Here is a 23,676-nt window from a genome sequence, read left to right as displayed (position 1 = left end):
ATAACGTCTTCCAAACCACTGTGTGAAGGCTTCCACACCACAGATCCGTCACCAAGGAACTGGAATCACCATCCTGACTCAGCTAAAACTAACTCCACTCACCTTTCTCTCCTGCAGAGCCAAAAGGGCCTTTATTCTCCCAGGGAGATTGGAAATTTGGTGGAGTTTCCAGACAGAAAACAGAGAGAGAGAGAGAGAGAGAGAGAGAGAGAGAGAGAGAGAGAGAGAGAGAAGAAAGTTCATACACTTTAGAACAAGATGTGCTTAGTGGTGTGCACCTCTGAGCCCAGCCTTCAGGAAGCCAAGGCTGGAAGGTTGGAGGTTCAAAACCAGCCTGCCCTACCTGGAAAGATATTATCTCAAAAACAAAACAAAATGGAGGATGCATGGCACTTAGGAGGTAAAGGCAGATAGATTTCTGTGAGTTCCAGGCAAGCCTGGACTATATAATGAGGGAGGACCAGCCAGGGTTATATAATGAAAAGCAGTCCCACCACCCCCAGCCACCAAAAAAAAAAGGAAAGAAAATTTCAATATTGAAATTGCTTGTTTTTGACACGGGATTTCATGTAACCGAGGCTACCCTGAAACTCCCTATGAATTCAGGGATAAACTTCTGATTCTCCTGCCTCCACCTCCAGAGTGCTAGTGACAGACGGGTCTGTGCCACCATGCCTGGTGTGTGAGGTGCTGGGGATGGAACCCAGAGCTTCATGAATGGCAAGTACCAAAATGAGTTAAACCTGAATATTGAACTACACACACACACGCACACACACACACACACACTCACACACACACACCCTGCTGTCCAGCCCCTTCCCCTACCCCACTAGGATCCAAAAACCAAAAGACTGCTCCAGAGAACTGACTTCAAAGAAGGAAAACTTAACATCTCAACAACTCCTGAACAGCATCGGCCAAGCTCCCAGGCCCTGGGCCAATCTGTTCACAATTAAAACCACAGCCCACAGCCAAGCATTGCCTAAGCTGTCATCCAGTTGTGAGGGAAGCATCTGGAGCTCCAGTAATGCACATGACAGAACCCCACCCTCAAAGGCCTTTGTTACACCACCCCAATGAGCTCTTCATTTTGTTTTAACATGTGTTTACCCTGTTGCCCTGACCATCCTTCTTTAGCCTCCTAAGAGTGTGTGCCAGGTGACAAGTGTGTGTTATCACTCCCAGCTCCATGGGAACTTTATGATTGCCATCTCTCCCATCCACCATGACTGCCTCTGTTTATTAATTAATTTCTTTACTTATCACTGCCTCCTACCCCTGCTGATGTGTGGCATCCTCAGCAGCATCTCAATCTACTGTATTCCCAGGTACACACAGCATATGGAGCAAGAAGGCTCTCCATGATATTTATGGGAGGAAGAAATGAAAGAAGGATAGGAAACAGGAAAGGAAGTAACAGGGATGGGTGAGTGAATGTGGGTGGGTGGGTGGATGGATGGATGGATGGATGGATGGATGGATGGATAGTTGGGTGGATGGATGCATGCATGCATGGATGCATGCATGGATGGATGGATGGATGAGTAGGTGCATTGATGGAAATGTGAGTGAATGAATGATGGATGGATGAATGGATGGATGGTTGGATGGATATGTGGGTGGATGGATTGATGGATGGTTGGGTTGATGGATGGGTGGACGGGTGGGTGGGAGGGTGGGTGGATAGATGAGTAGATGGATTGATGGATATGTGAGTGGATGGACTGATAGAGGGATGGATGGATGGATGGATGGATGGATGGATGGATGGATGGATAGATGTGTGGGTGGCTGTGTGGGTGGATAAAAGGGAAAGAAGGAGGTGTATGGAGGAGGCCTGGTGCTGATTCTGCAAGACTGTGATTGAAGCAGGTGCAGCTCCAGAGTCTGCTGCAGCAAATAGCATGAGCCTTGCAATGCTAGATGCACTGTGGTTCCTGTCAGCTTAAACACATCACACTCAGGTACTACATGAAATTGCAGGGCCTGAGAATCCAGCAAGCATTCATGTGGATTCAATCCCAGCAGCACAAGAAGGTGGTAGACAATGGGAAATCTCTCAGGATGCTGAGGAAATTGCTGTGTGTGGTGCTGAGCACAGAATGCATTCTTAGCAAAGGAGAGTTGTCAGTTTTTCATTATTTTATGAATATATATTAGCTATATGTAACAAGCTAAATGTCCCATCCAGACATTTTCATTCCTGTATATAATTTACTTTGATTTCATATTCACCCATTACCCTCATATTTTTAATTTGATGGCTTCTGTTTCAGTGCTTTTATATTTATGTATTTTATTTTAAATATATGAGCGTTTTGCCTGCACACATGCACATGCACCAACGTGCCGGCCTGGTGCCCATGGAAATATGGGGTCACATCCCCTGGAACTGTAGTTAAGGATGGTTGTGAGCCACCATATGGGTTCAAGGAACAGGACCCAGGTCTTCTAAAAAGCAGTAAGCACTGTCAACCATGGAGCCATCCCTCCACCCACCCCCTCTGATCTCCTCTTATCTCCCTCTCACTCTCACTGACCCCCTTCCTCTTCCCAGATGTTTTTTGAGACAGGGTTTCATGTAGCCCAGGCTGGCCAACTCACCTCCAAACCAAGGATAACCTTGAACTCCTTGCTGTTCCTCCCAAGTGTTGGAATGACAGGCTGGGGTCACCATCAACTTAAATGAAAAAGATTCCCCGCCTAAGAGGGTGTCAACCCACACACCATGCAGGTCCAGAGATCCACTCTAAAATATGAAGCAAGTTGGCCACCAGACCCAGAGACTGCTTTGAGCTGTGTGCCTTCACAGAGCTCTGGACCTCCGCTCCCGGGAAAGCAGACCATGTGGCTAGCCTAGGGGGGAGTCGGACCTGCAGCCCAGGGGGCGATCCTGAAGCGCTGTGTCACTCTGAGGCAGGAAGCTCCGCCCATCGTGCCAATCTGAGTTTTACCTTCCTGCCGCGGCCCTCTGTGGTGTAGTCACACCTCTGCTGTGCTCACCTGTGGGGGAGGGCAGACCCTCCCCACCACCACACCACACCCCGCCCACCGCCACACCACCACACCCCCAACCCCACCCCCACCCCGCACATCCTGGGAGAGCTCAAAGGAAAAAAGCAGCTAGATGGCCCCGCACTATAGTGTCGGCCTAGAGGTCCTTCTTCCACCTCTGAGGTCCGCTGAAAAGACTAGTCCCCCAGGATATGAGAAGAAAAACAAAGGTTTCCTGTCGGAAGGTTTTTAATGCAGAATCCCATTTCTCCCACTGTCACCCAGAGTCAAAAGCTCCACCCCGACCACGCCCACAGCCCCTCACTGGGGATTCTAGACGGATTCTAGACATATCTCTGCCAACTGCAATCTTCATGTCTCAGCCCCTAAGAACCTGGGGCAAGTGCGCACTACCATACGCAACTTAGTGTCAACTTTTTATTCATTCTGCTTTGGTTTTTGACACAGGGTCTCCCTAAATGGCTCAGGCTGGCTTCCAAGTCCTAGGTGTATGCTATCCCTCTGCCTCAGTGTCCCAAATGGCTAGGATAACAGGTACCAGCTGCCACCATGCTCAGTGAGAGTCAACTGTTGTGTTTTACCTGGTTGAGTCAAGGAATTACTGCCAGCCCAGGGCAGCCTCAGACACCCCATTCTGCTTCCTCAACCTCCTGTGCGCTGGCGCTGAACTTACAGCACACTCCACCAGCCAGGCTTCCAGTGGTGGGCACATGTGTGGGGCACACATGAGCTACAAAGATGATTCCAAAAGGAAGTTAGCTCAAGCTGTTTATGCAGATATTAGATACAAATGGTGCCGAAGGAAGTTAGCCCAAGTTGTTTACAAAAAAAAAATATGGTTGGAGCTTCAGGTCAAGAAAGATGATGTCAGTACATGATTCTCTCATAGACAACACTGTAAGTTCTGTAGACTAGGCGTGTGATTGGGTAGCCTTTAAGCTGATGCCCAATGGGGTATTTGCCGCCCCCCCCCTCTTGTTTTCTTTATGCTTTAAAAGGAGCTTGTTGTTTGTAAATAAATGAGTTCTTGCCTGACTTGGCTCCCTCCTGCATCTGATTGTCTCCCTGGGGGAAAAAAGGGAGGCTGGGGAACAGGCCAGCAGAGCAGAGCACTTACCTTTCCTCGGTTCTAGGTCTCCCTTCTGGGGGGGAGGGGGGCTAAGTTCCAGGTGGGGCAGGACCCCACACACATGTAAGCCACATAGAGTAGATTCAAATTCCAACCCCACCTCCTTAGCAAATTCCTTCAGCTCTTGGTGCCTCAGTTTCCCCACCTGTGAAATGAAATTAACACCCATTGACTATCTCAAAAAGCAAGATGGCCACAGTGAAGGAGCTTGAACGTTGCCAAATATACAGCAGGCACTCAGAACGTACAGCCGACCTTGCCACCGACAGCCTAGCGTGTCTGTGACTACATGTGGAATGTGAACCATGGAAATCCAATACACAGCCCCTGAAGGCCTGTTTGGAGTGAACTACACAGAGCCAGCCCTCTGGAGGCGGAGGCAGAAGGATCAGGAGTTCGAGATCATCCTTGGTGACAAGTCCAGTCGGAGGCCAGCCTGGGCTACAGGAGACCTTCAACCAACCAATGGGGGGAAAAATCTCAGAAGCAGCAAAAAGTGCATAGAACGGAAATGATCTCTCCAGTCTTCAGAAGGGAATTGGTCAAATCAGTGTTGGTGAGATGAGTTCGGCAGTCACGCGCGGCAGCAGAAACAGCTCATGTCTTTGGACCACTGTGACAAGGCTCTCTGGGGCTGAGCAAACAAAAGGCTTCTCAGGACGCTGCTTGCACGGTGTGGAGAGGCATCTGCAATGCCACTGTGCACACCCTGAGGTCTGCAGACACTGGAGACCATGGTGTGGCCCCAGCTCGCATTTCCATATGTACAGAGTTTTGTTTGGGTTCCTCCTTCTCCTCTTCCCCTCCTCCCTCCCTCCACCCCTCCTCCTCCTTCTTCCTTTTAACCGTCAACAACCTGTGGTCAACTAGGCACCCGCTAAGAAAGAAAAAGCGGCCACAGCTGTCTGGAAGAAGGGAAAATTCGGCGTCAGCAATAGGTGTTTCCCTGAGAAAGATGGGGGTGGGTGCTGGGCAGGCTGGGGACCCCTCAGAGAGGCGAGAGCTAGCTCAGTGATGGGAAATCAGCTAAGCTGGGTAGGAAGGGAATCCCAGCCTGGCCACCACCTGGAAGGGACTCTCCAGCACTGCCAGGGGAAACAGCCATTGGACAGCCACAGTTAGACACAGGGACACAAATGACACCCACGGCCAGGATATAGAACAGACACTCACATCAACCACAAATACCCCACAGTGTCACACACACACACACACACACACACACAAAGAGTATTATCAAACACACTGAGGTTAGGACAGGTGAGGGGTGTGGCTCCTACCTGTCATCTGAACGTTTGGGAACCTATGGAAAGACTTGTCCCAAGTTTGAGGCTAGCCTAAGCTACATGGTTTCAGGCTAGTATAGGCTTCAGAGACAGACTCTGTCTCACAAAGAAAGAGAGAAGGAGAGAGACAGACAGACATGAAAGAAAAGAGGTCTTGATTGATGGCTCAGCGGTTAAGAGCACACCCACACTAGGATGCAAAAGAAAATGCTCCCTGCGCTTCCTGCCTGTCTTTGTGGCAGTCCAGATTGAACTGGGGAGTGCATGTGTGAAGATATAAAATAAATTAAAATAAAAAGAGCACACCGACTCCTGCTCTCTCAGAGGACAGGGGTTAAGTCCCCACCACCCGCTTGGATCTGACACACTGTTCTGACCTCCGTAGGCACTGCACTCACCCTCAGACACACACACACACACACACACACACATGAATACAAATAAATTTTAAAACGTTTCAAGCGCTGGGGACATAGCTCAGTCACATAAGCGTGAGGGCCTGAGTTTGATCCCAAGTCCCGCCCCACCCCGTTTTTGTTTTTGTTTTGCTTTTTAAAGGCAAATGCTTGTAATCTCAGCTCTGCGAAGGTGGACACTGGAGGATTCCTGAAACGCACTGGCAAGCCACTCTAGACAAAAGCTGAGGCCCCAGACCAGTGAGACATCCTATCTTTTAAGAAAATTAAAAACAAGCAAGCAAACAAACAAAACCAGTATTCCAGTAAAGCATCCAGGCCCCTCGTCTGAAGACCAGAACCCCCTCCTTGTTCAGCCTCGGCTCCCAGAGCGGGACACGCGCGCCCCCTGGTGGACGGCAGCCTCACGGGTTGCACAGGTTGCTCATGGTCCGTTCAGTATCCTTACTGGGGGTCCTTGGAAGGATGTGACACCAGAACCTGTAAGTCAAGAGGACCCCCGCCCGAGCACCGGACCCCGGAGACGCATGGATGACCCTAGGATGCTGTCAATGAGGGTGTTGTAGGAGGAGAGGCGGGTCCCTGTCGCTCCAACAGGGCCAGCTTCGCAGCACAAAAGTGGCCAGAGCCCATGGGTGCCACTTTAGAGTGGACTCTGGTTTCCAAGTCCGGACAATTGCCGGCATTCTCCCTAGGCCCCGCCCACTTCCCAGATGTTCAACTCCGGGTCCCTGCCCATTCTCTTGGCCCCTTTCACTTCCCTACCATTCTCCCTAAGGTCCCTCCCGCTACCTTTTCCCAGGCTACGTCAGTTAGTTCCTCCTACCTTCTCTGTCGTTCTCCCTAAGCCCGCCCACTTCCCAAATGTCAACTTCCCAAATGTCATTTTCTCTGGACCTTCATTCTCCTCTCTGGCCTTGCCTGCCTGCTTTCTCAGTCCCTCCCAGCGGCCCTGTCATTCTCTCTACGCCCCGCCCACTTCTCCAGTCATCCACTTGCTCGGAGTTCTGGATTCCCACGTCGTTCACCCTCCTAGCCCCGCCTACTCCTCCTCCCCCCCCCCCCCCCGTTAGCTTCCCAAGCAGACCCTGTTCAGCTCCCCCGTCCCGCCCACTTCCCTGCCAATCTCCAAAGGCAGGTTTCTTCGGGTCATTACCCCAAGGCTTGAGGCTTCACCGACTTCTCTACCATCATGCCAGCCCCCGCCCTCGTCCTTCCCACATTCACATCATTCTCCCTAGTCCACCTGCCTTTTTTTTTTTTTTTCTTTTTGGAGCTGAGGATCGAAGCCAAGGCCTTGCGCTTGCTAGGCAAGCGCTCTACCACTGAGCTAAATCCCCAACCCCTCCACCTGCCTTTCTTCTAGGTCCATCCACAGCCATCTGGTGGGGTTGTGTGGTAACGCCCAACTCTAACCACCTAGATGAGAAAGGTCTGTTTCCCCGCCCGCCTTTCCTCAGAGAAGTCTCACTCCTAAATCCACCTGGAACCGGCTAACCACAGGGCAGTCTTCCGTCCCTCCTCCTCCTCCTGTGCCTTACAAGCTCTCCTTCCAGCTGCTGGACACACCCGCCCCATCTTATTCGCTGTAAGATTTAGTTTGTTTTTATATGTGTGTACGTGTTGTCTGTGAGTGGATGCTGTGAGGGTTCGGAGATGCCAGAAGAGGGGGTCAGATCACCTGGAGCTAATGGTGACTGTGAGCTGGGGTTGAGCCCTGGGGACTGAACTCTGGTCCCCTGCAAGAGCAGCAAGCTCTCAGCCACTGAGGCATTTCTTTAACCACCAGCTCAGAAGATCGCCACATCTGGACATGGCCCAGCCTTGAGCTCCACTTCCTGATCCCCAAATCTAAAGTGGTGATGGAGAGGAGGAGGCTCCCTGCCCCCCTCCCCGAGTGTGCACTTGGACTGTGTGCCTGTCCATCCCTGTGGGAGAAAGGGTCTCCGCACAGGTGTTGCTCCCAGCCCACCGTGCTGGCATGCATGGGTGTGTGTCTGTCTCCCAGACTGTATTGCATGTCGGATCTAGCCTGTTTGACCAATGGCAGCTTAGGGAGGAAAGCAGTTTTTCATCTTAGAGCTCATGGTCCACCATTCAGGGACGAACTGGGAGGAACCTGGAAGCAGAAGCTGAAGCAAAGACCACAGAGTAAACGAAAACACTCACTTCCCCTGAGGGCTCAGCCTGCCTTTCTGAAGCCCAGGACCTCCTGCCCAGGGATGGCACCACCCACAGTGGGCTGGACCCTCCCACATCCATCAGCAATCAAGAAACTGCCCACAGGCCAGTCTGATGGAGGCATTAATTCTGTCTGAGTCACCCACACTGCCTTAAGTAACCCCTTTCCCAAGTAAGTCAACCTGACACAAGCTAGAGTCATCTGAGAGGAGGCAGCCTCAGCTGAGGAAATGCCTCCGTAAGATCTAGCAGCAAGCAAGCCTTTAGGACATTTTCTTAATTAGTGATTGATGGGGAGGACCCAGCCCACTGTGGGTGGTGCCATCCCTGGGCTGCTGGTCCTGGGTTCTATAAGAAAGCAGGCTGAGCAAGCCATGGGGAGCAAGCCAGTAAGCAGCACCCTTCATGGCCTCTGCCTCAGCTCCTGCCTCTGGTTCCTACCCTGCTTTAGTCCCTGTTCTGACTTCCTTCAAGGATGGACTGTGATCTGGAAGTGTAAACCAAAGAAACTCTTTCCTCTCTAACTTGCTTTGATCATGGTGTCTCATCCCAGCAATAGAAACCCTAAGTAGGACACCGAGAAACCCTAATAAACTCATTGGTTCACCAAACTAAGCCTGGGTTTAATTGTTTCTGTTTCTCTTTCTTTTCTGAGTTATCATTTTTAACTACTTATGTATTTGTGTTTTGCCTGCATGTATGTCTGTGCATGACTTGTGTGCAGTGCCCATGGAGGCCAGAAGAGGGCAGCAGATCCTGGAGAACTGGAGTTACACACAGCTGTGAGCCACATGTGGACTCTGTAAACTGACCCCTGGTCCTCTGTAAGAATACATGCTCTTGGCCAGGCGGTGGTGGTGGTGGCGGCGGCGGCGGCGACGGCGGCGGCGGCGGCGGCGGCGGCAGCGCACGCCTTTAATCCCAGCACTCGGAAGGCAGAGCCAGGCGGATCTCTGTGAGTTCGAGGCCAGCCTGGGCTACCAAGTGAGCTCCAGGAAAGGCACAAAGCTACACAGAGAAACCCTGTCTCAAAAAACCAAAAAAAAAAAAGAAAGAATACATGCTCTTAACTGCTGAGCTGTCTCTCCAGACCCATTGATTGTTTTGAGGCAGGATCTCACTATATAGCCCTGGCTGTCCTGGAACTCACTTTGTAGATCAGGTTAGCCTCAAACTCACAAGGATTCACCTGCCTCTGCTTCCCAAAAGCTAAGATTAAAGGTGTGTGCCACCACACCTGGCTGGGATAATTTTGTTTGTTTGTTTTGTTTGTTTTTGTTTTGCACATTGATGTCCCCTCTACCTGGTTATATTACTGAAAAGTTCACCCAAGCTTGTGTGGTCCAGGACTGAATAAGATCATACCCAGGTGGTAGTGGCACATGCCTTTGATTAGGACACAGAGGCAGGCAGATCTCTGTGGGATGGAGGCCAGCCTGGTCTACAGGGTGAGTTCCCGGACAGCTAAGTCTACACAGAGAAACCCTGTCTCAAAACAGCCAAAAGAAGAAGAAAACCATGATGCACTCGACTGTGAGCCAAAGCAAAGCTTCCCTCCTTGAACTGCTTCTGTCCGGTGCTCTGTCCCAGTGACTAGACCAGTGCCTAACACAGCGGCCACAAGCCACCACCCCCTCCACACATACAGACAGGGGACACTGGTGGTGACCAAAGCACCCTTCTTGGGAAAGTAGCGTTATCTGTCCCCTTATCCCCAAGGCCAGGAAGGGCGTCAGGGGCTGTGGATGCTGCGTCCAGCTGCCTGGCTCTACCAGACTTCAGTGAGTGGCACACTGAGGAGACTCAAGGGGCTGGAGACACAGCTTGGCTGGCAGAGGGCTTGCCTAGCTTGTATGAAGCCCAAAGTTCCATTCCCGGCACGGCACAAACTGTGTGCCGCCCCTCTGTCATCCCAGAACACAGATCAGGAGTTCAAGGCTAGCATGGGCTATATGAAAGGAAGGGGTGGGAAAGGAAATGGAGGGGAGAGGAAGGGAGAGGAGGGGAGGAGGAGGGAGAGGAGGGGAGGAGGAGGGAGAGGAGGGAGAGGAGGGAGAGGAGGGGAGGAGGAGAGGAGGGAGGGAGGGAGGAAGCAGGCAAGTTGGCTCAAGAGAGGAAGGGGAGACCTAGGGAGGCCTTTGGTATGGGCCACCCTAACAGAGAACTGGCACCAATTTGACAACCCCTTCCCTGCCTGACTTGTTTGGTGATGTCAGGAGGTGACAGACCCCATCCCCCACTCACATACAACTTTCACAATAATATCAAACTGTTGGACACAGATCAAGGCTCAGACACATGCACTGATCCCATATATGACCCCAAGCATGTACCGGAACAATCCAGAAACATACATGCATAAATTTTTAGAGGCTATGAGATAGGGTCTCACTATGCAGCCTGGGCTAGCCTGGAAACCTCTAAGTAGACCAGGCTGGCCTTGAACTCAGAGATCTGCCTGCCTCTGCCTCTCAAATTCTGGGTTTAAAGGTGTGCGCCACCATACCTGGCAAGCTTTTTTTTTTTTTCAAGGACTGAGTCTGTAGCCCAGGCTGGCCTCAAACTCACCATGTAGCTGAGGAGGACCTTGAACTCCTGATCCTCCTGCCTCCACCTTAGAGTGCTGAGGTGACAGGTATGAGTCACCAGCTCAGTTTCTGCAATGTTGGGGGTGGAGCCAGGGCTCCTCCTTTTCCGTATGAAGGGAGGAGCAAGCTGGAGATTTGACCCACCTCCCATGCCTGCAGCTATTGGTTGGCCCTCATAAAGGTCTGTGAAGTAAGCCCTGGTCTGTCCTAGCCTGTGATAAGCAGCACCGGCATCTTTAGTGGCATGGCCAGCCCCTCCTTGGCCACACTGGCAATGCCACCATTTGGGTGAGCACCCACTAAAGCCACCTCCTCCGTGGCCAGAACAGTGGAAGCACCGGCTTTACATGCAGCCTGCTGGTGTTGCGGGGAGCGACTGAAGAGGCAGACACAGCTCAGCACTGCCTCCCTCCTCATCGCTGAGAATCCTTCGACTCCAAACAGCCCTGGCCAAGCCAGGCAATACATCGTCTCCTTCCAGTCTGTGGCGATTAGCACTCATTTTCAATTCGACAACACAAGGTAAAATCACCTGGGAAGAGAGTCTCAGTGAGAGATTGTCTCAACTGCATGAACAGATGTGGGAAGACCCCGCCCATGGTGGGCAGCACCACTCCCTAGGCAGGGGTCCTGACCGGTGTCAGAGTAAAGAAGTGGAGCAGAGAACCAGCAAGCAGGCACTCGTTTCTCTGCTGGTGACTGTGGGTGTCACATGACCAGCTCCTGTCTTGATTTCTCCACAACGGTTGAACTATAACCTGAAATTCTAAGCCAAAATAAGTCCCTTTTGTTGTATTTTTAAAAACTGTTGAAAGGAGTCACTCCATACAACAGGGCCCACGTGGGAGGTTTATTGAGGGGAGGGGAGAGAAGGGGCAGGGACTGGTCCCTGGGGATGAGAGCGAAGGAAGAGAAAGAGACAGGAGGTGGGCAAGGCCCGCCTTTTATAAGGAAACATAGTGACCATGCACGGGTGCTCTTAGTGGCTGCAGCTGAGGACAGGTCCTGTCAGGACCCTGAGGGCAGCCAGTACAGATCCCTAAATGCTAACACCTCTCTCCTGTAAGCTGTTGTTTGCCAGGGTGTTTTCTTTCAGGAGCAGACATAAAACCAGGACAGCGTTTGGGGGTGGGTTGTTCTTCCTGTGTGAGAGTCATTAAGAGTTATTAATTCTACAGACAGACAACAAAACAGTGAGGCTCTGAGGAGACCAGGGACACGTAGCACAGTCAGGCTCCCCTTAGAAGCTGGAGGGGGAGGTTCTAAGTCACAGGACTGAGGAAGAGCCCATGGTACGTGCTGGAGCTGGCCCTCTGGATGTCTAAATCGGATGAGGGTGAAAAGGGCAGGAATCTAAAACAAGTCGCTGGAGCTGCAAAACCAAATTACTATGTCAAGGGAATGTCCCAGCTTAGCAATGGCCCTGCCTAACACCTTCCCCTTTACACACACACACACACACACACACACACACACACACTCCACGGTGTGGTCCTGCCTAACACCTTCCCCTTTACACACACACACACACACACACACACACACACACACACTCCACAGTGTGGCCCTGCCTAACACCTTCCCCTTTACACACACACACACACACACACACACACACACACACTCCACAGTGTGGCCCTGCTAACACCTTCCCCTTTTTACACACACACACACACACACACACACACACACACACACACACACACCACAGTGTGGCCCTGCCTAACACCTTCCCCTTTACACACACACACACACACACTCCAGTGTGGCCCTAACACCTCCCCTGTACACCCCCATGTGCATACACACACTCTGCAGTGCCGGGCATGGCTTGGGCTGGACTTAGTATCCCTGCCCCACACCCCACACCACAATCATCTCCAGAACCCTGCATCTCCGGGCTCACAGCTGCAGAGGACTAGAGCCAAGCCAGGGCCACACACTGGACTGAGTACCACCAGGACACAGAGAAACACAGAGAAGCTATGTTGTAGCCTAGGATCGGGGTGAGGAACTGGCAGGATGCTCCGGGGAGAGGCCATGAGTGGGATGTGGGGGGCAGAGCATTGCTGCAGTCACCCCTTAGAGTCAGATCCCCACCCCTTACAAAGACAGCACAGATCCAGGGCTGAGTCAACAGTGCGTACCCAGCTGGGGGGGGGGCGGGGGGGCGGGGCAGACATGTGACAGGCACGGGCAGAGGCCCTGCTGCAGGTTATGCGATGGTGTTGGACCCCAGCAACATTGTATTCTTGAGAGACAAGGCAGGTGGCCACCAGCTTGTTTTGTTTTGTCTAATACCAAGCAACAAAGTAGCTGGAGTCGCACAGTGATAAGAGCCTGGGCTTGGGATGTTCCGGTTCATGGCCTTTTCCCAGCACCAACAATGTCACCACACTGTAGCAAGCTGCTCCACCCTCCTGAGCCTCTGTTTCTTGTCTCCAAAAATGGCATGTGCTGGCATCTCCAGTCACTGCATTAAAACCTAAACAGATACCCATAATGCACCTAGAAAAGGATGTGGCTGTTGAATTTAGTGTAAATAGCTCCTAACTTTTGTTTGTTTGCTGTTGTTATTGTTGTGGGGTTTTTTTGTTTTGTTTTTGAGACGGGTTTTTCTGTGTAGCCCTGGCTTTCCTGGAACTCTCTCTGTAGACCAGGCTGGCCATGAACTCAGAAATCCACGTGCCTCTGCCTCCAAGTGCTGAGCTACAGGTGTGCACCCCACACCTGGCTCACGTCTTGTCTTTTTATGCAGTACTGGAGATGGAACTGAGGGCCATGCACGTTCCAAGCAGGGTTCTACCCATGAGCCATACCTCACTGGGGGAGTCTAGGCAGGGCTCCACCCTGACATGAGCCTGGCCCCTCATCAAGGGTTCTAGGCAGTTTTACTGCTTTATATTTCCGAATTTTAATCCCGAACTGGTTAAAATCTCACAGCTGGGGAGCTCATAGGGAGCTGGGAGCCGGAGAGGGGCGGGGGAGGGGGGGCCTATTGCTGTTGTTTTCCTAAGTTGACTGACTTCTAAAAGTTTGTGTTTATACCCACAGACAGACGCTACCCCCAGCCTGGACCAGAGAAGCTCCTCTCTGCGGGGAAAGTGGTGAAAGCAGCTAACGGGGTGCTCAAAGCTGCTGAACCATGGGCTTCTGATGGCTTCTGGAGGAGAGGGGATCATTGTCTCCGGTGTCTACCCGTGGATGCACACCAGGATCCAACGGCTAAATCCGAAGGCCACACACACACAACTGGGTGAATCTCAGGGGGTGGCAAGACAAATGTTGGACAGGGAAATGTAGAAAGGAGGGGCAGGTGTTGACAGGAGTGGAAGGGAGAAAAGAGCGGGTGGGGTGGGGGGTAAACAGTCAAGGAAGAGAGCTAATTAATTAAAAGTGTCTGGGAGTGGCTAGAGAGATGGTTCAGTGGTTAAAAGCACTGACTGCCAAAGGACCCAGGTTCGATTCCCAGCACCTACATGACAGCTCACACCTGTCTGTAACTCCAGTCCTAGGGGATCAGAACGGATCTGATGTCCTCTCTGGCCTTTGCTGGCACTGCATGTATGTAATATACAGACATACATGCAGGCAAAACGCCCATGCACACAAAAAATAAATAATAAATAAATAAAATAAAAAGCAGGAAGACTTGAAGTTGGGAGGGTTGGGGAGGTGGTGGTGGATCTGGGAGAAAAATGTCTGACTAAAGGAAGGAAGGGAGGGGGAGGGCAGAAGGGAGGGAGGGAGGGCAGGAGGGGGAAGAAGCTTGTCTTCGGCCAGCTGGCGATATCACAGTTGGGTCTGCAGCGAGGGAGAAAGAGCATGGGGGGCCGGACTCTCGCCCGGCATGCCTGAGGCCGAGTCCCATGCCCAACGCCAAATAAACCCAGGCCATGGCAGTGCACGCCTGACATCCCAGCACGCCCCGCACTCCAGAGGTAGAAGGATCAGGAGTTCAAGGTCACCCTTGGCTGCTAATCAAGAGGAAGGCCAACTTGGGCTTCGTGAAACCCTACCTCAGAAGGGAGAGGGGGCTGGATGGGTGAAAGCACTTTCACAAGCCTGAGGACCTGAGTTCAAATCCCTCAACCCTACATAAAAGCCAGGAACACAGCAAGGAGCATGTGTAACCCCAGAGACCTTACAGAGGGTAGGAGGAGAAAGCAGAAGAGCCCTAGAATCTGGGCGTCCATGGCCGACAAGAAGAAAGGCCCTGTCTGGAACCAGGCGGAAGGTAAATGGCCGCCCTCTGATTTCCAAATGTGCTGGGACAAACTCGTGGACTCGCAGATGTTTTAGATGTCACTTCAAGGCTAGGTATGCTGTTGATTCCAAAGGCTGAAGGCAGAAAGTTCATGAGTTCAAGGCCAGCCTGGGCTACATAGTGAGTTCCAGGCCAGCCTGAGCTACATAGGAAACCCTGTAATTAAAGAAATAATTATCAACACTGAAGCAAAGACATGTTGATGTGGAGGAAGCACCCTTTTATTTGTGGGGTCCAGCTGTGAGTCTTAGCCCTCTTATATTAGTCTCCAAGCCCTCCTGGGGGTGATATCCATCTTTCAAGAGACCCAAGGGAGTTCTAGGGCCTTGCAGGGCTCCTCAGGACAGTGCCCAGCCTGCACAAGCATCCTTTGCAAATACAGAAGCAAAACTGTAGAAGGTTCCAGAAGAGACCCCCAGGAACCAGTAGTATCTCCCCGACACACCTGCCACCAAACCTCCCCTCTGGAGATCCTGGGGCTCAGAGCCACCACCCTTCCCTGTCTATACAAAGGTTCTGAGGAAGCAGGGGGTCTCGGCTGGAGTGGAGAGGGGAGAAGCAGCAGACCCCGAGGAGGGACTGGGGTGAGGGCGCTGTCCTAGGTGGTGTTTATAAGACCCCGGGGCACCTCTCCAAGCAGTCTCTATGAAACCCGAGTGGAGAGGAACGAGAATCGCTGATGGCACCCGGAAGCTGGAGTGGGGATATACCAGGACCCTGAGGCCTCAGAGAAGGTGCTTACCGGGGGAGATTCCTGCATCCCCGGGCCCCTCCTTCCATACTCCCCCTATCCTCCCTCCATCCTTCACTGCGAGCATCCCAGGCGGGCCCAGGAGGCGGAGCTTGCGGGTGACCCGGGCGGTGACGCGGTTACGGCTCCGCTGATATAGAGGCGCCCGGGGGCGCAGAGACAGCTCCGCAGCCGCCACCTCACCCAGTCTCCAGAGCCAGAGCCACAGCGGCCCGTCGTCGACACCAGTCCATCAGCTGCTACCAGCAGCAGCACCACCGCCATGCGAGAGATCGTGCACCTGCAAGCCGGGCAGTGCGGCAACCAGATCGGGGCCAAGGTGCGCGGGGCTGAGGGAGGGATGGCGACGGGACGGGCGCAGAGAGGGGTCTCTGGCTCCCCTAAGACTCACCCAGGAAGTCTGCATCCCAGGGTAGTGGGGGAGGGGAGCCAGGGCAGAGCCAGGCCGGGAACAAAGGGGCCGGTGATGGGGGCAGGGCCTGGCCTTGTGCCCCTTGGCCACAGCTGGCCTCACAGCTGGACCACTGTCACCCTCAGCTGCCGGCACAAAGAGGCACGACCCCTCCTCCCCAGCCTGCCGCCGGGATGGGGTGGCACCGAGAGGCTCTGGCGGAGCCCATCCTGTCCCTACCCCCCACTTCTTGCTGGCTCATGCTAGCTGTGGCTTTGAGTTCCCCAGTCACCTAGCAGGAGAGCAGTCAGTAACTGGAGAGGTGGTTTTGAGGGTGTTCCAGACACAGCATCTCTCAGCCCGTCCTTCCCGGCTGTCATTGCGCCCCAGCCTTAGCACTTGGGAGATAGAGGCAGGAGCCCAAAAACAGCCTCCCATATACAATAAGTCGGAGGTCAGCCTGGGCTATGTGAAACTCTGTGTTAACAAATAAATAAGTAAGTAAGTAAATATATATATATATATATATATATATATATATATATATATATATATATATATATACAAATAAATAGGGGTGGTGTCGCTCAGTGGGTAGAGCCTTTGCCCAGGTGTTGTGGTACAGCTTGGGCTATGTGGAACCCTGTGTTAACAAATAAATAAGTAGGGGCGGTGTCACTCAGTGGGTAGAGCCTTTGCCCAGGTGTTGTAGTACATACCTGTCACCCCAGCCACTAGGGAGATGGAGGCAGGAGTTCAATATCATCCTAGGCTATCTAGTGACTTTCAGGCTAGCCTGGGCTATAGGAGACCCTGCCTAAAAAATAATAAACAACGATTTAAAAAAAACAAAAAACAAAAAACAGCAAATCCAAAACAGCTACCCAACCCTTCCCATCACCCATGCCCACATCAAACAAACAAACAGTAGGGCAGGCAACATGGCTCCTCCAGTGCTGATTGCCAAGCTCGGCAACCCAAGTTTGATCTCCATGTGCTGGAAAGGAAGAACGGCCTCTGGCAAGCTGTCCTCTGGCCTCCACTCAAGCATGTGGCGTGAGGCTCACCCACATGAAATAAACTGTTTTTAAACAATAACAAAAGGAAAATCTATTCAACTCTGCCGTCACACGTCTCTCTCTCTAGTTCTGGGAAGTTATCAGTGACGAACACGGCATCGACCCCACCGGGACCTATCATGGGGATAGTGACCTCCAGCTGGAAAGAATCAATGTCTACTACAATGAGGCCACAGGTAGGGAGGGTAGCCAGGAGGGTGGACACCTTCTGCGGGGGCAGGAGGGGGCTGGCAGGAAGGGACAGGATGTGCCCAGGAGCCTGCTGGGCCTGGCGCTCACCCCAGCCTCCATCCATCTGCCGTCTCCACAGGTGGAAATTATGTTCCCAGAGCCGTGCTGGTTGACCTGGAACCCGGCACCATGGACTCCGTCCGCTCTGGGCCTTTCGGCCAGATCTTCCGGCCAGACAACTTTGTGTTTGGTGAGTCCCTCTCCGGTGTGGGCACACATGTTTGTTTTCATTTCTAATTAGCACCAAAGACACCCCCCCCCCCGTGATTGCTGCAGACTCAGAGGACATGGCAGCCTCCAAGTCGCCATAGAGCTGAGGCTGGCCTTGAACTAGCTTACACGGCTTAAGATGACCACGAATTCGTGATTCTCCTGCTGCCACCTTCCCAGTTCTGGGATGGCAGGTGGGTTTCTGTGCTGCTGGGGATGGAGCCCAGGGCTTCCTGCATGCCAGAGGAGCACTGTAGTGACTGAGCCCCAGCCCTCTGGAGATGGTGTACATAGGAAGGATGTGAGCAGGTTCTGTGTAGACACCATACTTTTCTAGAAGGGCTCTGAGCTCATCTACCAATTAGAAGAGGAGTCAGTCCATGACCACAGGGCTGGTGCTCAGCAATCCATCTCCAGTCGTCCTCAGAATGTCAGCTCCACGGGGATGGCAGCCGGTCAGAGCGGGGGCAAGGAGGCAGCTGTCTTCTTCTCTACTGCAGCCCCAGCTAGCGACCCTGGGCAAGGGAGTTTCCCTCTCTGATGGATACAAAGTGTGTGGAAGATAACTGTGTGCCAGTGTGGGTATGGTGCGTAAAGGTCCTCCGGAAATGGCTGAGGAGAGAAAGATACAAAAATGTGAGGTGGGCCCAAGAGCGTGCACACAGAGTGTGTGTGTCCCAGAGAGAGGCAGAGAAGAGGAGGAAATAAGAAAGGAAGGCAGAGAGAAAAGAAAGAAAGGACAAGATTAAAAGGAGGCTTGGGGAGATGATTCAGTTGGTCAAGTGCTCAGTGTGTGAGCATGAAGATGTGAGTTCAAATCCCAAGCACCCATTTGAAAATACAAGCACGGGAACTTATGTCTGTAATGCTAGCTCTGGGGAGAACAGAGACGGGTGAAACCCTGGAGCTCGCTGGCAAGCCAGTCTAGCCATGTGAGAGACCCTGCCTTAATAATAAAATAAATAAATAAATAATGAATGAATGAATGAATAAATAAATAAATAAGGTAGAGAGAGATAGAGGAAGACACCAGACACTGGCCTTCTACACGTGTGCATACACGGGCACGCCCATGCACGCCTGCACGTGCGTGTGTACACACACACACACACACACACACACACACACACACACACACACACGTGACGTGGAGCAGAGGCCTGCTAGAGGTGAGGGAGGGGCCGTGTGAATACGGTAGAGAAGGAATTCCAGGCACTGGTGCAAAGGTCCCAGAGCTGATGAAGGAGCATCCAGGAGGCCCGCGTGACTCCAGCAGAGGGAATGAGGAGCGATGGAGGTCGAGGCAGGAGGGAACAGGGCAGGGCCAGCGGGACTTGAGGGCTACAGGGTGGGGAGGAAGTGGGGGGGGGGAGGGACAGCTGGGACGGACTCAGCTCACGGGCGCCCTCTGGCTGCTGCAGGGAGCACAGACGTGAAAGGCCGCAGCCGGGTCAGGGCACTCCTGGGAGGAACAGAGGTTTTTCAAGCTTATGGGGTATGGTTTTATTGAGCTTTTTGTAGGAGCCTTCTAGCTTCTGGATGAAGGTGTGGCGAAACTGAAACACTTACAGTTAAATATAATAATTATTGTAGGACGTAATAATCGGCGCTGGAGAGATGACTTAACCGTTGACAGCACTCGGCTCCAGCAGGGGACCCTGTTTGTCCCCTAGGACCCTGGTGACCCTTCAATCATCCCCAACTCTGGCCTCTGAGGGCACTGCACTCATGGCGCACAGACAAACATGCAGGCAAAACATTCACCCACATAAAAAATACGAATAAAATAAGCTGGGCATGGTGGTGCACACGTTTAATCCCAGCCCTTGAGAGGCAGGGCTAGAGGATCTGAGTTCGAGGCCAGCCTGGTCTACAGAGGAGTTCCAAGACAGCCAGGGCTGCATAGTGAGACCCTGTCTGGGGGGGAGGAACGGGGGAGGAGAACTTAAGTAAATAAAAGAATAAAATAAAATTTGAAAGATAACTATATAATTAAATTAATTACATCTTAATAATAATGATTGTTTGATAATAAAGTATCAGTTACTATTTATGCCTATTATATTAAGTGACTGTTGTTAATAATAATAGTTTGCTGTGTTATTACACAGTGCGGTTACTGCAGACAGTGACAATATTCAGAATCTCAAGCAGCTGAGGGGAAAGATTTTAAATGTTTGTAGGATAAATAAAACAGTGCTGTCCATTTGAGGAAGCTGTTATCTTTATCCTAACTCAAACATTGGACAGTATAGCCCTACATCAAAATACAGTGTTTCCCCACACACACAAATGTGTATAAATTTTATGTCTTGGCCGAAAAGTAAATCTGGAGCCTGGTGTGACAAAGGAGGCACCAGGAGGCCAGTGTGGCTGGGGCAGAGGGAGAGGGGCACAGATGGAGGCAGAGGCCGGAGGGAACTGGGGTCCGTGAGCACTCACCTGGCATGCGCAAAGCCCTGGATCCACGGTCAGCACCATAGAAACTGGGCTTCCTGATATCTGTCAACATCTCAGCGCTCAGTGGAGCAGGGGGGGTCAGGAGTTCAGGGATATCCTTGGCTACACATGGGGTTTGAGACCCTGTTATTAAATAAACAAATAATCCAAGCCTGGCATGGCAGTCATCAAAGCCCTTAGCAGGCAGACAGCCAGAGTCCATGAGCAGCCAGGGCCACATGATGAGAATCTATATAAAAAATAAAATAGCCGGGTGGTAGTGGCGCATGACTTTAATCCCAGCGCTCGGGAGGCAGAGGCAGGTGGATCTCTGTGAGTTCAAGGCCAGCCTGGGCTACAGAGTGAGTTCCAGGACAGCCAGGGCTACACAGAGAAACCCTGTCTTAAATAAATTAATTAATTAATTAATTAAAACCACCTAAGAAAAACAGTTTGGGGGGTAGTGGTAGAAAGATGGCTCAGTGGTTAAGAGCACTGCTCTTTTCCAAATGACCCAAGGGTTCCCAGCACCCACATCAGGTGGCTCACAACCACCTGACCCGGCCTGGTCTACAGAGCTAATTCCAAGATAGGCTCCAAAGCTATACAGCTATCAAGTAAAATAATAATAATAATAATAATAAAGTAAAAATAAATAAAATAAAATTAATCACCACAGCCCCCAAAAGTAAATTCAATAATTAAAATAACAATAATGTTAACGTTATTCTTCCAGCCTTCTCGGTGTCATTTATTAATTTCTGAGACAGGGTCTCATGTAGCCCAGGCTGGCCTCAACTCACTATGTAGCTGTGGCTAGTCTCGCATGCCTGATCCTCCTGCTGCCACCTCCTGAGTGCTGGAATGACAGGTGAGGCTAGCACATCTGGCTTCCGCCCTGGTGAGGAGGGAACGCAGGGGAACCCAGGGCCTTGTGGGCAGGGCTCTACCCTCCGAGCCTGGCCAGGGACTCCTGTCACTTGATTGTCTAATGAGTCAGACGCTAGGGTTCAGCGCTGACGGTTTGGAGGGTCCACCCTTCCCTGAGCCTGCGAATCCAAGCCTGTCTCTTCCCCAGGTCAATCCGGAGCCGGCAACAACTGGGCCAAGGGTCACTACACGGAGGGCGCGGAGTTGGTGGATGCGGTCCTGGACGTAGTGCGCAAAGAGGCGGAAAGCTGTGACTGCCTGCAGGGCTTCCAGCTGACGCACTCGCTGGGTGGTGGCACCGGCTCGGGCATGGGGACCCTGCTCATCAGCAAGATCCGGGAGGAGTTCCCAGACAGGATCATGAACACGTTCAGCGTGGTGCCCTCGCCCAAGGTGTCGGACACGGTGGTGGAGCCCTACAACGCCACGCTGTCTGTGCACCAGCTGGTGGAGAACACCGACGAGACCTACTGCATCGACAACGAAGCCCTGTACGACATCTGCTTCCGCACGCTCAAGCTCACCACCCCCACCTACGGGGACCTCAACCACCTGGTGTCGGCCACCATGAGTGGGGTGACCACCTGCCTGCGCTTCCCGGGCCAGCTCAATGCGGATCTTCGCAAGCTGGCGGTGAACATGGTACCCTTCCCTCGTCTCCACTTCTTCATGCCCGGATTCGCACCCTTGACCAGCCGGGGCAGCCAGCAGTACCGGGCCCTCACCGTTCCTGAGCTGACTCAGCAGATGTTCGATGCTAAGAACATGATGGCCGCGTGTGACCCGAGACACGGCCGCTACCTGACCGTGGCCGCTGTCTTCCGGGGACGGATGTCCATGAAGGAGGTGGACGAGCAGATGCTAAGTGTGCAGAGCAAAAACAGCAGCTACTTCGTGGAGTGGATCCCCAACAACGTCAAAACAGCCGTGTGTGACATCCCGCCCCGAGGCCTGAAGATGGCAGCCACCTTCATCGGCAACAGCACGGCCATCCAGGAGCTGTTCAAGCGCATCTCGGAGCAGTTCACCGCCATGTTCCGGCGCAAGGCCTTCCTGCACTGGTACACGGGCGAAGGCATGGACGAGATGGAGTTCACCGAGGCCGAGAGCAACATGAACGACCTGGTGTCCGAGTACCAGCAGTACCAGGATGCCACGGCTGAGGAGGGCGAGTTCGAGGAGGAGGCGGAAGAGGAGGTGGCCTAGGCCTCCTGCCCATCACCCTGACCCTGGGGCACACCAGCAAAGCTTTGACCCTGAACACTCCACATCTGCCTGCAGCTGCCTCCCCACCTTGGACCCCGTGAGCATCATCATCGGCCCTGCTAGCACTGTCCAAGCCCAGAGCCCAGGTTGCTTCTACTTAACTTCACCTTTAACCCCCGAACCCCGCCTTCTCTCCAGCCCTCTTCTAACACCCATAAGCCCCCACACACACACTCTTCATCTCCTTGGGTCTTAAAAATCGTGTCTTTTATCCCACAGCCCTTCCCCTGCGCTCCTGAACCATTCATTCCCCACCTCTGACATCCCCAGATGTCTCTCTAGATCTTGATTTACATTTTAACCCATGCCTCCAGCCCCCCTCACCTCTCACAGCTCCCCACTCCCGACCCAGCCAGCGCCCTCACTCTGGCCCCCGTGAGCCCCCGTGTGTTCCTGCCCTTGTGCCTTAGTTTTGCTGCCACCAGCTTGGCTTTCCCAGGGAAGAGCTGGAGGGAGACGAAAGAGGCCCGTGGCCTAGGGTGAGAGAGCTCCTCCCCGCCGCCCACCCCACCCTGCTCTTTGCTGACCGAGACCCCCCCCCATCAATAAAAGAGTCATTGCTTTGATATGGCTTTCTGTTCCATTTATTTTCTTCTCTGAGGGCAGCCAGGGAGGGGAGTGGCCCACAGGGGAGAAGGGGCCGCTGAAGACTGAATGAATAGAAAAAATAAAAGGGGCGGCAAAGGACCCGGCTGCTCCTAAGCGGCGGAGGCGAAGGTTTGTCGTAGATGTGTGGGAGGGCACAGTCGGAGTCCAGAGTGGACATGACCAGACTGAGCTGGGTCACGTGAGGAGACAGGAAGGGGAAGGGAGAAGGGAAGCCAGGTGCTGCAGCCAGGGGGCCATAGGTCCAAAAGAAGGGTGTGTGACCAAAATGTCTGGGTTGTATAGGGACGGGGCTCTGGGGGAAGGGCAGCCCAGCCCCTGTGCTGGAGAGTTCAGGGTAGAGGGCAGGGTGTGCCAGCCATACATGTCTACCTATAACAGGTAGGGACTGAAGGACGCCGGGAGAACCTGAAGGCCAGCTCCACTCCGATATGTTAACTCGGCACCTCAGCCATTTGTCCTGGCTTTGAAACTTAACAAAGACCAGATCTTGGGGTGGTGGGGTACAGGGATTGCAGAGCCACACAGACCAGGCTAGACCAGACCAACCCCGAGATATAGGATAAGTCCTTTGCACACCAGGAACATGGTGTCTACTCTCTGCTCTAGTTGCTAAAGTTGGGACGACAGTCTGTACCCTAAGAAGTCAAATAGGACTTGTTCAATGTGGCCACATTGGGAAGGTGGGCCTGAGAGGTCCCTGGATTTGTGTCTCCTCCCAATGTGGCCACACGGAATACATCTCTTCTTCTGCATTTGGTTTGGCTTGGGTTTTTAGTGTTCTTGAGTCAGGGTTTCACTATATATCCCTGGCTGTCCTGGAACTCACTATGTAGTCCAGGCTGGCCCCAAACTCACTGAGCTCTGCCTGCCTCTGCCTTCTGAGTG

General features: G+C 52.6%; 1 protein-coding gene and 1 non-coding gene across 2 annotated transcripts; both read left to right on the top strand.

Moving 5' to 3' along the window:
• Window positions 1–5,587: 5,587 nt before the first annotated feature.
• On the top strand, window positions 5,588–5,701 carry LOC121825238 (small nucleolar RNA SNORA31). The gene has a single exon (XR_006067364.1). It is a non-coding gene; the product is annotated as a small nucleolar RNA SNORA31 (small nucleolar RNA).
• A 9,201-nt stretch (window positions 5,702–14,902) lies between these two features.
• Tubb4a (tubulin beta 4A class IVa) lies at window positions 14,903–22,748 on the top strand. Its single transcript, XM_006982287.4, has 4 exons — window positions 14,903–15,955; window positions 17,174–17,282; window positions 17,417–17,527; window positions 21,065–22,748. The coding sequence occupies exons 1-4, from the start codon at window positions 15,899–15,901 to the stop codon at window positions 22,120–22,122; spliced, it is 1,335 nt and encodes a 444-aa protein (XP_006982349.1). The 5' UTR covers window positions 14,903–15,898; the 3' UTR covers window positions 22,123–22,748.
• Window positions 22,749–23,676: the final 928 nt, after the last annotated feature.

The sequence above is a fragment of the Peromyscus maniculatus genome, chromosome 22 (assembly GCF_049852395.1).
Source record: "Peromyscus maniculatus bairdii isolate BWxNUB_F1_BW_parent chromosome 22, HU_Pman_BW_mat_3.1, whole genome shotgun sequence".
Taxonomy (NCBI): domain Eukaryota; kingdom Metazoa; phylum Chordata; class Mammalia; order Rodentia; family Cricetidae; genus Peromyscus; species Peromyscus maniculatus.
Note: the sequence above shows the minus strand (reverse complement) of the source record. Positions and strands in the feature narration are given on the sequence as shown.

What these genes read in the sequence shown, in the direction of transcription:
- Tubb4a (XM_006982287.4), top strand. Translation starts at nt 15,899, where the DNA reads ATGCGAGAGATCGTGCACCTGCAAGCCGGGCAGTGCGGCAACCAGATC. An exon ending in CTACTACAATGAGGCCACAG is followed by an intron (nt 17,283 to 17,416) that starts GTAGGGAGGGTA and finishes CCGTCTCCACAG; the next exon opens with GTGGAAATTATGTTCCCAGA. An exon ending in GCCAGACAACTTTGTGTTTG is followed by an intron (nt 17,528 to 21,064) that starts GTGAGTCCCTCT and finishes TCTCTTCCCCAG; the next exon opens with GTCAATCCGGAGCCGGCAAC.